The 15,437-nt window shown below is 38.9% G+C and overlaps 1 protein-coding gene across 2 annotated transcripts in view; it reads left to right on the forward strand.

Annotated features, from left to right (window-relative positions):
• The window catches only part of MXI1 (MAX interactor 1, dimerization protein), a 101,806-nt gene that overhangs the window by 36,144 nt on the left and 50,225 nt on the right, over positions 1–15,437 (forward strand). For both annotated transcript variants that reach the window (XM_049790584.1, XM_049790585.1), the window contains exon 3: positions 12,421–12,450. In XM_049790584.1, coding sequence (XP_049646541.1) covers positions 12,421–12,450 — 30 coding nt within the window. The remainder of the gene's footprint in view (positions 1–12,420; positions 12,451–15,437) is intronic.

Below are 15,437 nucleotides of genomic sequence, written 5' to 3' on the forward strand. Positions count from 1 at the left end.
CTCTTAATTATGGCACCATTCCATTTTATTTCCAAAAAGAGCATGTTTCTTCATGCATTTTATTTCTTGCCTCTTCCTTGAAATATTATAATTTGGGAGTTAAGTGATTTAGAAGACTATTACTATTTTTTCCACTTTTAAAGGTCTTTATAATATTGCTCATTATAATGGAATATTTTAACAATCAAGTAATCAAGTTGTTTTCTCATATGTCCTGGTTTACCTTCGAAACTACACTAAAACCAATAATTTTATCTTTAAATTCTCTGTAGTTTCCAATATTGTTCTCTCACCTAAGGAATGATTATTTCACAGATATGTTTAGTATTTGCTGTGAATTGATTTCAGGAGCTTTGTTAATGCCAAAGCATCCAGATCCTAACTAAAAATGGCATAGTATTTCCATATAACTCCTATAATACTGTAAACCATTTTTAGATTACATGAGAACCAATGTAAATACTGTATAATTTCTATACTATATTGTTTAGATCAGGGGTGGTGAACAAGTTCAACACAAATAGCCAAAATTTTAAACTGTGAGAGCCAGAGAACCACACCATGCAGTGACCTGCCAAAACAGACAAACACTCACACAAAAGCATCTAATTTTAACAATAATCTATTAAACACATATTGCATTTTGCCATTTTGAGTGAGGGTCAAAATCCTGCAGTGATGGTGAGGGTGTGCTGCGCCCTCCACACTCAGAACTAACAGCAAGTTGTGACCCAACATGTGACACATGGGTCGTGGTCGTCCCGTCCCCCCCCCCCCCCCCCCCCCCCCCCGCTCGCTGGCCCGTGTAGTTGTTTCCGAGGGATGGGAGACGGGAGGACGCAGCCTGGGGGCTGGACTTCGCGCTCGGAGATAGATCTCTCCTCAGAGGCCCCTCCTCAGAAGCAGCAGAACAAAATCCAAACTTGGCAAAGAGCCACAGTATACAAAAGAATGATAAGAGGCAAAGAGCCTCATTCATTTTGGCTCAAGAGCCACGTGTTCACCACCCCTGGTTTAGATAATACTGAATTTTGGGGGAGATGGCTAACATCCAGTGGTGTTTAAGGCTTACTCCTAGTCCTGAGTTCAGGGATCACTCCTGGCAAGACTCGGGGGACTGACAATATGTGGTGCCACAGATCAAACTTGGATTGGCTTCATGCAATGCAAGTGCCCTACCTTCTGCATAACACTCCAGATTCGGAGAATAATAATAAGAATTTTTTTTTTTTTCAGTACACACATTGTAGACTTAATCTCAAAGTATTTAATTTGGTTGAATCTGTGATTGCAGAACCTACCAATATGGAGTGCCTCTGTGCTCAGGGATCACTGCTGGCAGTTCTCAGGGGGCCATATGAGGTGCCAGGAAACAAAATGGGGTTATCTGCATGCAAGACAAGTACCATCTCTCTGGCCCCTGGAATTTGTAAATTATGTGCTTCATTAGTAATTTATATTATTAGTCTTTTATAATAAGAAATTAATATTTTACTCATTCCTGAAGACTTTGACTTTGTGGTAAATTATATTATTTTAGAATGAGCGTTATTGGGCCAAAGAGATAGCATGGAGGTAAGGCATTTGCTTTGCATGCAGAAGGATGGTGGTTCGAATACCGGCATCTCATATGGTCCCCAACCCTGCCAGGGGCGATATCTGAGCGTAGAGCCAGGAATAACCCCTGAACACTGCCGGATGTGTCCCCAAAACAAAACAAAAAAAGGAATGAACGTTATTACTGTTTTAAAAGTGGATTTTGTTGGGGCTGGAGCTGCTCTTCTGGGCATATGCTTACTTTCTCTTTGTGGGTGGCAAAGTCATACCCAGAGCTGGTGCTTCGGGGCCACTCCTAGTCTGATGCTGGCAGTTACTTCCGGTGGTACTCGGGCTCATGTGCTTTTGATAGATACCACACCTGGGGCTCCTGCTACATGCAGAGCATATGCTCACGTCCTTTGATGTATCTGCACCAATTTTGAAAAAGTTTTCATTTTTCCAAAAGAGAAATACCTTGGGATAGAATTTCTAGGTCATGTAGTAACTGTATATTTAACTTCATAAGGAAGCTGTCAAACTGTTCTCCAAAGTGGTTGCAAGATATTACTTTCTGATGAGTTGTATTTGAGTCTTCCAGCAGCTCTGTATTCTGGGTTACAATACTTTGTCCTTTTTGTTTTTTAGTGAAATAAAATAGTTGTATTAAAACTCACTTAGAGAAATGTGAGGGAGAGAAAATATGTACTCTTCAAAGTAGAAGTCTGTCTCCCCTCTCCCCTCAGGACTTATCCCTGCCTCCATCCTCAGGGATCACTGCTATTAGGGTTCCAGGGAGCACATGTAATGGTAATCAAACATCCCTAGCACCACAGAAGTTTCCTGGAGCATCACCAGGAATAACCCCTGAGAACAGAGCCAGGGGTAGTAGTAAGCCCTTAGCACCCACCCCTGTAAAAAGAAGAAAAAAAAAACACTAAAATACTGTGTTTGGTATATTGCAAATAAAAACTGACTTTTATTTTAATTTTTTGGCTTGCACCTAATGGTGCCTGGAGATTCTTTCTAGGGTGCTTGAAGGTCCAAATGCAGTGTCTAAAGACCACATCCAGGCCTCTACAGCAGAGTGCGAACTCGCCTTGGAAGTTATTTCTCTGGCCTGAGGACTGTGTTGTACTAAATGCAGTTCCTATGCAATTAAAAATGTTTTCCTAGTAACTGAAAATATACATACAAAATGCAAATACAGATCCTAAGTATACAGGTTGGGTACTTTTACAAAAGAGAGATCAAATGTTACACTGTCTTCTTAGATGCCCTTCTTCTCACTACTTTCAGTCACATGTTACCCCACTAAAATAACCACTTGTCTGGAGCCTGAGTGGTGGCGCAAGAGGTAAGGCCTTGCTCGTGCTAGCCTAGGACTGACCACGGTTCGATCCCTCGGCATCCCATATGTTCCCCCAAGCCAGGAGCAATTTCTGAGCACATAGCCAGGAGAACCTCTTGAGCATTACTGGGTGTGGCCCAAAAGCAAACAAAAAAAAGTAATCACTTGTCTGACTTTTGGCAAAATATTTCATTCTCAACTCTCAATATTGTCTGTCTTGTAATTTATTATACTACTTATGGGCATTTGAGTTGTTTTCTGTTTGGGGGTAGTTTGAGAAAGGATGAACATTGTTTTATATATATATCTATATATATATATTTGTTTATACTTATATTAGTCTTGTATATGCCTATGAGTAGAAATTCTGAGGCATATAATTTTCCTAGCTAAATATTAAGGGAAAATAGAGATTGTGGGCATTATGAATCTTTACTAGAAATGTTCTTTTGTGGGACCAGAGAGATAGCATGGAGGTTAGGCGTTTGCCTTTCATGCAGAAGATCGGTGGTTCGAATCCTGGCATCCCATATGGTCCCCCATGCCTGCCAGGGGTGATTTCTGAGCACAGAGCCAGGAGTAACCCCTGAGCGCTGCCGGGTGTGACCCAAAACGAAAAAAAAAAAAAAAAGAAATGTTCTTTTGTGTAGTCTTATTGGTGTACTTATGTTTTTCGTCATTATTAAGAAAGAAACACTATTTGCTGAGGCTGTTTTTTTATTTCTTTTTTAAAATTTATTTTAATTTTGGACCATACCTGGTGACTCCTGATGAGCTCAGAAATAGCTCTTGGCTTGGGGGACTATATGGGACTCCGGGGGATCGAACCATGGTCCATCTTAGGTCAGCTGCGTGCAAGGCAATCGCCCTACTGCTGCGCCATTGCTCCGGCCCTGAGGTGTTTTTTTTTTTTTTTTTTTGGTTTTTGGGTCACACCCGGCAGCACTCAGGGGTTACTCCTGGCTCTATGCTCAGAAATCGCTTCTAGCAAACACGGGGGACCATATGGAATGCCGGGATTAGAACCAGCGTCCTTCTGCATGAAAGGCAAACGCCTTACCTCCATGCCATCTCTTCAGCCCCATTATTTTATTTTCAGTGAACACTATTACAGTATTTAAAAACTCTTGATATACTACATCAAAATTCTATATCTCTAATACATGTGTATGTATTTATACATACTTTAGAAATACAAAATAAAAATTTAAGGGAATAATAAATAGGAGTAGAGTTTCACTGTTCCACTAACTCCAGTAGATTTTCTTTCCAGCCCTCTTGGGTATATACTTTGAAGATCCCCGGTCTGATATAATAGAAAACTTTTTTCCTTGGCCTTTCAATACATTTATAAGTAGTATAATCTTTAAATATACTTAGTAGTTTAGCTTCTAGAATGTATTGTGCTCATTGTTTAGAAGGTAACATTTATGTGTAATTTCGGATTAGAAAGTAGTTGAATGGGGGCCGGCAAGGTGGCGCTAGAGGTAAGGTGTCTGCCTTGCAAGAGCTAGCCAAGGAAGGACCAGGGTTCGATCCCCCGGGGTCCTATATGGTCCACCCACGCCAGGGGCAATTTCTGAGTGCTTAGCCAGGAGTAAGCCCTGAGCATCAAACGGGTGTGGCCCCAAAAACCAAAAAAAAAAAAAAAAAAAAAAAAAAGAAAGTAGTTGAATGAAATTGGTTGAATGAAATCTCTCAGCAAGAGATGGTTTATAGAGGCACCTATGTGAGAAAATGAATTCGGGAATGGGGGAATTTAACATTTTATTTTACTTTATTTTTACTTAAAACCATGTCCTGTTTTATTTCATTGACTATCAACCAACTATATCCTAAGAATGAAAAATTTACATAGCAGAACTCTATTCTAATCAATGAAAAATCACATTCAAATAGCAATTCTCCCATTAAGGACGTTCCTTGTGGAAAAGGTTACCTATGACTCAGTGATAAAAAGACAGAAATGACTTTCTGTCTTTGGAAATTGTTAAGCATTCAGGTTAGAGGTATCTGGAAGAAGGTAGTTTGTTTGTGTATGTTCTCAGAGGTGCATTTTATTTAGAGAAATAAATGGGCTAACCAGATGGTTATTCAGAAAATCGCAACCTTACAGGGAATTTTTATAATTGAATATTTTAATGACACATTATTTGAAGGGCTTGGTTAAACACATAGGCTCAGAGAAGCAGAGGTTATTTTTTTCTGATTATGCCACTAAACCTTGTACTGTATTCACAGCTGATCAAAAATAGATAAGAAAATATATTTTTAAAATTTGATTCCTTTTTCCCCCTTTATGTTTGTTTATTTTTTCTAGGGTAAATGTGTTAATGAAAACCTATCATTTCTGTTTAGTATACTTAACATTGTTTTCCGTAGAATACTTATAGTCTTCTTCAATCATTAGACTACTTGAAGTGACTGTCATTTATTGAATGATTATTATAAGATAGTTGCTTTCACATAATTCTTTTCTGATTTTCACTGCAAACTATTCCAGCCATGAGATTTTTTTTCCCCCCAGATTTGCAAATGAGGCAGTTTTTAAAAGAAGCTCTAAAATGTGTATGTACATAGCTAGTGTGAGAGACAGAATTAACATTTAAACTCAGGACTTTTTCCTCGAATGGGCTTTTAATGGATCTTTGTGGCTTTATGGAAACATTGTTTTTTTTGAGTTTGCATCAGACTTCACAACTCGTAATCCTTTTTGCTTATGCTATCTCCTTAGAATGCCTTTCCTCTGATTCGAGTAGCAAAAGTACTCCTAATTTAAGCCCGAGACCAAATACCACTTTTTCTCACATTTCACCGGATAGTATCATTTGGAAGGAAAGTTTTGTTTTGTTTGGTTTGGTTTGGTTTTTGGGTCACACCTGGTAGCGCTCAGGAGTTACTCCTGGCTCTGTGCTCAGAAGTCGCTCTCAGAAGTCGCTCCTGGCAGGTTCAGGGGACCATATAGAATGCAGGGATTTGAACCGGGGTTTGTCCTGTATTGGCCACATGCAAAGCAAATGCCTTTCCGCTGTGCTATCCCTTCAGCCCCTGGAAGGGAAGTTTAATCAACTAAAGGAATGCCTTTAAATTCCCTCATTACTTTCTACTTACTTGACATCTCTTTGTTGTTGATTTTTTTAGTTATAATTATTCCATTACATATTTTAATTTATCTGCTGGAGACTCCCAGTAGTTTGAAATAGTCATGAACATTGAACAATACTCTGTACTGATATGCTGTTACAGGACAAGGGGATGGGAAATGGGCCCAAAAAAGTAGAAGTAAATAGTATTACGATGCCTTTTTTTTATATATTTGTTATGATATCTTTATTTAAGCATCATGATTACAAACATGTTTGTAGTTAGGTTTCAGTCATAAACAGAACACCCCCCTTCACCAGTGCAACATTCCTACCACCAATGCCCCAACTCCCCCACCCCACCCCCTGCCTGTATTTGAGACAGGCATTCTACTTCTCTCGGTCATTATCATTGTCATGATAGTTGTAAATGTAGTTATTTCTCTAACTGCAGTCACTACTCTTTGTGGTGAGCTTCATATCGTGAGCCAGTCCTTCCAGCCCTAATCTCTGTTGTCTCTGGGTATTATTAACGTAATGTCTTTTATTTTTCTTAAAATCTATAGATGAGTGAGACTATTCTGTGTTTATCTCTCTCCCTCTGACTTACTGGTATTCCACTCCACATAATAGTTTTCATGTCCATCCATGTATAGGAAAATTTCATGACTTCATTTTTCCTGACAGCTGCATAGTATTCCATTGTGTATATGTATTACAATTTCTTTAGCCACTCATTTGTTGTTAGGCATCTGGGTTATTTCCAGATTCTGTTTTTTTTAGTAGAGGACCATGGGGCTGGTGAGATAGCACAATGGTAGGGTGTTTGCCTCTCATGCAGCTGACCCAGGACAGACTTGAATTCAATTCCCGGCATCCCATATGGTCCCCCAAGCCTGCCAGGAGCTATTTCTGAGCTCAGAGCCAGGAGTAACTCCTGAGCGCTGCTGGGTGTGGCCCCAAAGCCAATAAATAAATAAATAAATAAACAAATAAATAAATAAATAGAGGAACATGGCACTGTGGTAAGGGTAAGTACAGATATGGGCCAGAGAGATAACATGCTTTACATGAGGGGCAGCCGGGGTTCAATTCCCAGCACTATGTGCTCATTTGAGTACCGTGGGGAGTGATTCCCTCAGTACTAAGCTAGGAGTAGCCCTTAACACTAGCAAGTATGGGGAAGGAAAGAAAAGGAAGTATTAGATAAAGTTATTTTTACTTATTGATGTTGTTAAATCTTGTTAAATTCCTGTGTTCTAACTATTTGGCATATTTTTCCTGAATTGGAGAAAAAAATACTTTTAGCTTTTTTTTTTTTTTTAAGTTTATGAGGGTGGGACATGCTATACTAATTTTATTCTCAGCAGTGAATAAGATAATGTTCTTTTGGTGCTGGTAGTGGTGCTCAGGGCACCATGTGGGGTACTGGAGGTCAAACCCAGCCAGGTCTGCAATGTATTAGGGAAGCACCTGCTGTACTCTCTCTCTGACTCTAAACAACTCTTTTTAAATTTTGTCACTTACACCTTATAAAATTAATGAGGAAAAAAGCCCAACTATTAATATATGCACCAAATATAGCAACACCAAAATACATAAGTCAAATATTAACAAACCTAAAAGGAGAGGGGGTTGACAACACAATAAAAGCCAGGAACTTTATAGCAAGATACAGATCAGACAGACAGAAAATCACCAAGAAAACACAATTCCTAAATGATAAATTAGATGAGATAAACAGTATTTATATCAATATATTCCAAATTAGCAAAAGTACATTTTTCTCAAGTACCAGTGGAATCTTAAGGTTAAACTATATGTTGAAACATAGGAGAAGTCTCAATAAATTCATGGAAATGAAATAGTACCATACATCTTTTCAATCACAATGATTATGAAACTAGAAATTAACTAAAAGCCGAAAGGGAAAAACCAATACAGTCAAGTGAAGGGTTAAAAGTGGATATACAAAAATCTGTGCATTTCTCTATGAAGGGAACAAACTAGCAGAAATCTAATTTGCAGATGCATCAAAAAGAAATACCTAAGACTAAATTTAATAAAGGAGGTGAAGGAATTGTGTACTGAAAACATTGACATTAATGAAGAAATAGGAGAAAAAAGACACAAAGAAATAGATATACCTTGCTCACATTCAATGAGTATTCCCTATCAAAATCCCAATGATGGGCTACAGAGGTAGCACAAAGGGCAACTTTTCATGATTGCAGGGGGAGCTCTGCCCAAGCACCATAGTTCACCACTGAGAGTGATTCAAGCAACAGACCTGGATTGCCCCCAAACAATGCTGGGTATGGCCCACAAACCAAAACCCATTCATATCCGAACAAAACAAAACAACCCATCAAAATACCAAAGACAGTTGTCATAGAAACAGAATAAGAAATAAGCAAAATTTATTTGGAACTTCAAAAGACCCTAAGCTGTCAAAAGAAATTCTAAGAAAGGAAAAAAACGGAGACCTCCACACTCAACTATGAAGCAATAGTAATCAAACCAGCATGATCTCGGTCTAACCAGACACACTTATCAGTGGAACAGAATTGAGAGCACAGAAACAAAAACCGCAAATGTATGGACAACTTATTTATGACAAAGGACTCAAGACCATAAAGCAGAGCAAAGGAAAACTTCAAAAAGTCATATTGGGAAAGCTGGACAGCCACACGCAAAAGAATGAAAGTAGGGCTCAAGCAATATAGCACAGCGGTAGGACCTTGTACATGGCAAACCCGGGACGGACATGGGGTTCAATTCTCGGCATCCCTTATGTCCCCTGAGCCTGCCAGGAGTGATTTTGAGTGCAGAGTCAGGAGTAACCCCTGAGTGCCACCTGGTATGACCCAAGAACCACCCCCCCCCCCCCGCCAAAAAAGGGAATGAAAGTAGACAAGACCTACATAAAGATTATTTTAATGGTGTACAAGTTTTAAGACCTAAACACAGTAAACATAAAAGAAAAGATAGGCAATATGCTTTTTTAATAATCATTTTTATTTTGACCAAGTGGATTTCATATCTTTCAGAGTAATATTTTAGGTACATATTGACATTGAATCAGGGGAATTTCCACCACCAAAGTTGTCCTCCCTCCACCCCTGTTCCCAGCATGCATCCCATATCCCATATCCCATATCCCCCGGGCTGCTAGTATAAGTGCTCCCTTCTGTGTCTAGCTTGTTGTAGATTGGGTATCGATTCTGTTGTCATTGCTTTGGGTTTGGTGATTAAGTCCGATCATTTTATTACTATTTAGTGATCATACATCTAGTTTGGTCTTGGTACCCTCCATTATTTCCCCCTCAATTTGAGAGGCAGAGCAAGATGGTTCAAGTTATGTGGTTCTGTTTGAAGAAAAGAAAAAAATAAAATGGGGTAAAAATCTTGACAGTAGGTATAGGATTAAGTCTTAGGGAGGATTTCACTTAAAAGACATGGCAGAAGCAAGAAAACTAAATGTTTGATTAAAAGTTTGATACACACAACAAAAGAAATTTATTAAAAGGTATTTTGAGCTTGGGGTCCAAGAGATAGCACAGCGGTAGGGCATTTACCTTGCATGCGGCTGCCCCACGATGGACGGTGATTCTTTTCTGGCACCTACATCCCATCCCATCTGATCTCCCAAGCCTGCCAGGAGCAATTTTTGAGCGCAGTGCCAGGAGTAACCACTGAGCACCACCGGGTGTGACCCACCTAAAAGGTATTCTGGGTTGAAAGAGATAATACAATGTGCAAAGGCTTGCCTTGCTCCTGGGTTTGATACAGGCTTCTCCCTTTGGTCCCCTGAGTCTCATCAGAGTGATCCTTTATCACAGGGGAAAACCCTTAGCTGCCACTTCTCCCCACTTCTCCCCACTCTCTCAAAAATATTCTACTAAATGGGAAAAAATACTTGCAAATCATATACCCCAAAAAATACTTGCAAATCATATACCCCAAAGGGATAACTATCCAAAATACATAGAGGAATTATGTGCATGAGAAACCATTAACAGTATTGTAAATCACAGAACCTTAACCAGTAAAAAAAAGTAAAGACTATGTAAATAACTTTGTTTTGTTTCGGCCACACCTGACTGTGTTCAAGGTTTACTCTTGGGTCTGCTCTCAGGGATTATTCCTGACAGATTTAGGAAACTATATGGGGTACTGGGGATGAACCCCAGACCAGCTGTATTATAAGGAAGTGCCCAACATGTTTTATTGTTTAGCTCCTCAAAATGTGTTAATGAATGACTCTTAAACAGCATCTCATTTTTAAGATAAGTTTTAAAAAACACGATTTTTAGAATGAGCAGTTTTGATAGACACTTCTCTAAAGATACATCAGCAAGCATCTAGAGAAAACACACAGATATGAAAACATGTTCATTATCTCATTTTTTAATGGAAATTCAAACAAAAAGAACCATTTAGACATCATTTCACACCTGTAAGTGGCCATTATCCAAAAGACAAAAAAATAAAACAAAAATAAAAAAACAAGTGTTGTGACAAGGATGTGGAAAGAAGGGAACCCTTGTATGCTATTGGTGAGGTTGTAAATTGGCACAGCTATTACGGACAGTAATATGGAGAATAACCAAAGATAATAATCAAAGTTGAAGGGGGAAAGAGAGAGAGAGAGAGAGAGTGTGTGTGTGTGTGCGTGTGTATGTGTGTGTGTGTGTGTGTGTGTGAGAGAGAGAGAGAGAGAGAGAGAGAGAGAGAGAGAGAGAGAAATACAGTGGGTAAGGTGCTTATCTTGTACATGGATGACCAGGATTTGGTCCCCAACACCACAGATGGTCCCCATTCTCCATGGGGAGATAGGGGAGCGAGAGAGGGAGGGAGGGAGGAATGGAGAAAGAGAGAGAGAGTGGGGGAGAGAGAGAGAAAAGAACAGTGGGTAAATTGCTTATCTTGTACATGGATGACCAGGTGGTCTCCAATATCACAGATGGTCCCTATTCCCCACATGGAATGATCCCTGAGCAAAGAACCAGAAGTAAGCCCTCAGCATATCTGGGTAGGTCTTAAAAGCAAAATTAAAAAAAAATTCATGTTTTGAGTTTGACCCAGCATAGCTTCATATTGCTGAGTGCAACCTGTAGGTCTGCTACTATGAACAAGGACAACAACAAAGGGAAGGAAGGGGGAAATGAAGAAAAAGAAAAAGAAAAAAGAAAAGGAACATGGATTTGAATTAATGGCTGCTACTTACATGCTCCATGGTCTTTTCCCCTTTATTTTATGCTGCCAGAGGCCTAACCCAGGCCAATAGCTTTTGAGACATGCTACTACTGCTGAACTATGCCCTGGTCCCCCTGTTAACTGTTTGAAGTATATCTTTCCTGTCTCTTGTAAGTTATTTCTTTACCTGTTTTATTTATGTTAATATTTTTTCCTTCTTTTTAAAACTTTTTCTTGTTTATGTCCTAAACAAAAGATAGAAAGGCTAGAATGTGTATGTCACTTAGCAGTAAAGCTAAGTTTTTTTTTTTATCTTCTGTGCTTTTGTTTTCTAACCAAAACGTTTTATGCCTTATGTGTGGGTAAGTGGAGAAGGAAGATTGAGAATACAGAAATAAACTGGAACTTTTAAAACTAAAATGTATTATGTTTGAATTAAATTTTTGATATGTCTACAGGTCAGCAAAATGTAAGGTATTAGAAATAGGCAAGATAACATGTGATGGTATTATTTGAAGTAACAGTTTTACTAGTCCAAACTCTTTAGAATAACTGATATCATCTGGCCTGGGCTGTCCTCTACCTTTTAAACTCAGAGTGAATCTCTTTCAGTTTTTCCAACCCTCAACATCCTCTGTAGAACCTAGATTGATTCATTAATTTACAATGTTTAACTAGTTTTATAATGTTTAGAATTAGTTAACTGAAAACAGTACATCTGTTTTGCTAATTTGCTTTAGCGGCAATCCTGATAGTGCTTAGGGTTTACTCCTGGCTTTTGCTCAGAGATCACTTTTGATGGAGCTCAGAGACCATAATAGAGTGTTGGGGATTGAACCCAGGTCAGCAAGGCAAGTGCCCTATCTGCTGTACTGTCGTCTCTCTGGTCCCTGAAAACACTATAAATAAACGTCCTAATTAACAAATATTGTTTTTTGAGTGACATTATAGATGTTTGATTATATCTTGCTTGTTTGTTGTTTGTTTGTTTTGGTCACACCTGGCAGTGCTCAGGGGTTACTCCTAGCTCTGCACTCAGAAATCACTCCAGGCAGATTGAGGGAACCATATAGGATGATCGAACTTGAGTCAGCTGTGTGCACTACCACTGTGCTATTGCTCTGGCCCAAATCATATTGTTAAGTAAACTTTTATGTGTGGCATACAGTAACAGTGTAAACTGACCTTCCTTTTGGTAGCCTTCACTTAGCAACAAAACATGGCTAACACTCTTTCCCTTCTCCTCTTTAGGTCTACACACAATGAGCTGGAGAAGAATCGGTGAGTCTATGATGAGGTGCAGCTTTTTCTATGTTAACAAGAAAACTCAACATTTTGACAGTGAAAATGATGTCATTGAGTACTTGTACTTATTTTATTTAAATATGTATTTAAATATGTAGTAGGAGTCTGATACATATTCTCTAAAAGGTGAATTAAATAGTATGCTTGTAGAAATGCCTTCTTAAAGTTTATTTGACATTTTTTTTACTACAGGGAATGGGAGAGGGGATAGTGGGGAATCTGATTTTTTTTTTAATTCTGTTTTATTTTGTGGTACTAGGGATTGACTCTGAGACCTCACATAAGCAGGGAACATGGTCTACCATGGAACTGCATCCCCAATCCCAAAACATATTTGAATTTGAGTTTATGGTGAAACATTATTTATTTCTGTCTTGGGAAACAGATTATGTTAAATTCATGGCTTAAATATGGTCTTTCTTTTTTATTTTTATAAATAATTTAATTGAATCACTGTGAAACATACAGTTACAAAGTTCATGATTGAGTTTCAGTCATACAATGTACAACACTTTACCAATGCACATTTCCTACCCCCCAGTGTCCTAATTTCCCTCCTGCGCTTCCCCCTGCCGTCTCCATTGCCTGCCTATGGCAGACATCTCTCTCTCTCTCTCTCTCTCTCTCTCTCTCTCTCTCTCTCTCTCTCTCTCTCTCTCTCTCTCTCTCTCTCTCTCTCTCTCTCTCTCTCTCTCTCTCTCTCAGACATTGGTCTGTACTATTGTTACTGAAGGAGTAGATACCATGCTTATCATGTGATCTTCCAGCATTTAGTACTTGTCCAGAGTGATCATTTCTAGCTACCATTGTCAAAATAAGGTCTTTTTTTAAGAATTATGTTTTGGGGCCCGGAGAGATAGCACAGCGGCGTTTGCCTTGCAAGCAGCTGATCCAGGACCAAAGGTGGTTGGTTCGAATCCTGGTGTCCCATATGGTCGCCCGTGCCTGCCAGGAGCTATTTCTGAGCAGACAGCCAGGAGTAACCCCTGAGCACCGCCGGGTGTGGCCCAAAAACCAAAAAAAAAAAAAAAAGAATTATGTTTCGGTAGTATAGATAATACAAGTTATTAGTCTTGTATTTTTCTTTGCATTTTATTCATTCAACAAATATTCATCACACTGTCAGTGCCAGATAGACATAATACTTTAAATAGGAATTATGAAAAATGCTTAGGATAATTTCTGTCCTTACAAAATTTATAGCTTTCTGGAAGAGACACCTAATTAGAATACTACATAGTATAGTAGGTACAATCTGAAGAGACTTATGAAAAACCATTTTGAAGGGTCACATAATTCTCTGAAATAACCTTAGAAGACTCTAAAGAGGATGTTGAGGATTAGGGAGATTCATTTTGAGTTTAAAAAGTATAAGGAAGACCAGGCCAGATAATGTCAGTAATTATGAAGTTTGGACATTTTCTGAGAGCAGAAGTGTGAAGTTTAAAGTGGATCATTAAATGGTTGGATTTGTTTTAGAAAGATAAATTTGTTGTTTTTTTGGGGGCCACCACCTGAGGGCTTACTCCTGGCTCTGCACTTAGGAATTACTCCTGGCATGGGTTGGGAACCACCCATATGGGATGCTGGGGATGGAACCCAGGTCTGGTACGTACAAGGCAAGCACCCACCCTCTGTACGATGCTTCAGCAAAGAAAGTAGACACAGAAAGATAATTTTTGGATACAGCATGAAGAATGGTTGATTGGGATAAGGAATCTCAGAAACTGGAAGTAATTTTGGAGGAAATGGGAAGCCTTCATGGAAATAATGATGGATACAGAGGAAATAAAAATAACAAGTTGTGGGGCCAGAGTGGTAGCACAGTGGTAGGGTGTTTGCCTTGCAAGTGGCTGCCCCAGGATGGACATGGGTTCTATCCTCGATTACTGGCATCCCATATGATCCCTGAGCCAGGAGCGATTTCTGAGCACAGAGCCAAAAACAACAACAATAACACCAACAAATAATTTTTGACAAACAAGATCTTTTGATAATCGTCAACTTTTGTGCTAGTCTATTTTTTAATAGAGAGTACCTTATAGATTGATTTGCTTACCTGTTGCATTGCAGATGAATTTAAACATCAAATTCTCTTGAGTAGACTCAGCATCATTGTCTAGACTGACTTCATTATTTTGTGCAGGGTTCTGTCCTTCCCTTGTGTAAATATCCTTCCAAGTGGTGCTTTCTGCAAGATGACTCTGACTGCCTCAAAGACTAGTGATTTCTTGTTCAGTTTTGTATCTGCAATGTCTGTTTGACGCCTTTATAGTAGATTATGGCTTTAAACTGAATGAGGGATCAATTGGTGCTGTCAAAAATGCTTTGCTAATCTGTGGCAAAGCAGTTTTCCTGCTTTATATTTCTTTTTTTTTTGCGGGGGAGGGGAGTTTTGGGTTTTGGGTCACACCCAGTAATGCTAAAGAGTTACTCCTGGCTATGCACTCAGAAATCGCTCCTGGCTTGGAGGACTATATGGGACGTCAGGGATTGATCCAGGTACATCCTGGATTGGCTGTGTGCAAGACAAATGCCCTACCGTGGTGCTATTGCTCTGGCCCCATATTTCTGATACATTAAAGGAAGTATTTGACTAGTTTAAGCATGGCAACAAAGATGAAGAAATGATATCTTGGAGACTTATAAAAATAAGACCTTAATATTCAGCTTCAAATTCAAGTACAGAGTATATTTTGTAGAGTTTGAGTTTATCAGTTTTAAGTACTGATAGACATATGGCTTTAATAGGTAATTATTTGACCCATCAGAGTATATTCCTTTGGAGGTTTCCATTGGAAACCTGGTAAAACCTTTTGTTTTCAGTAAAAACATATTGTAGTAATGAGATATGTAGTTAATTATTTGAAATGGAAAATTTTGGAGCAGACTTTGCTGAGTGCATTCTGCATGGCTGTTCTGACATGCATAACTCTTTTTGTTTGTTTGTTTGTTTTGGGTTT

Source organism: Suncus etruscus, chromosome 17, assembly GCF_024139225.1.
Source record: "Suncus etruscus isolate mSunEtr1 chromosome 17, mSunEtr1.pri.cur, whole genome shotgun sequence".
In the NCBI taxonomy this organism is placed as follows: Eukaryota; Metazoa; Chordata; class Mammalia; order Eulipotyphla; family Soricidae; genus Suncus; species Suncus etruscus.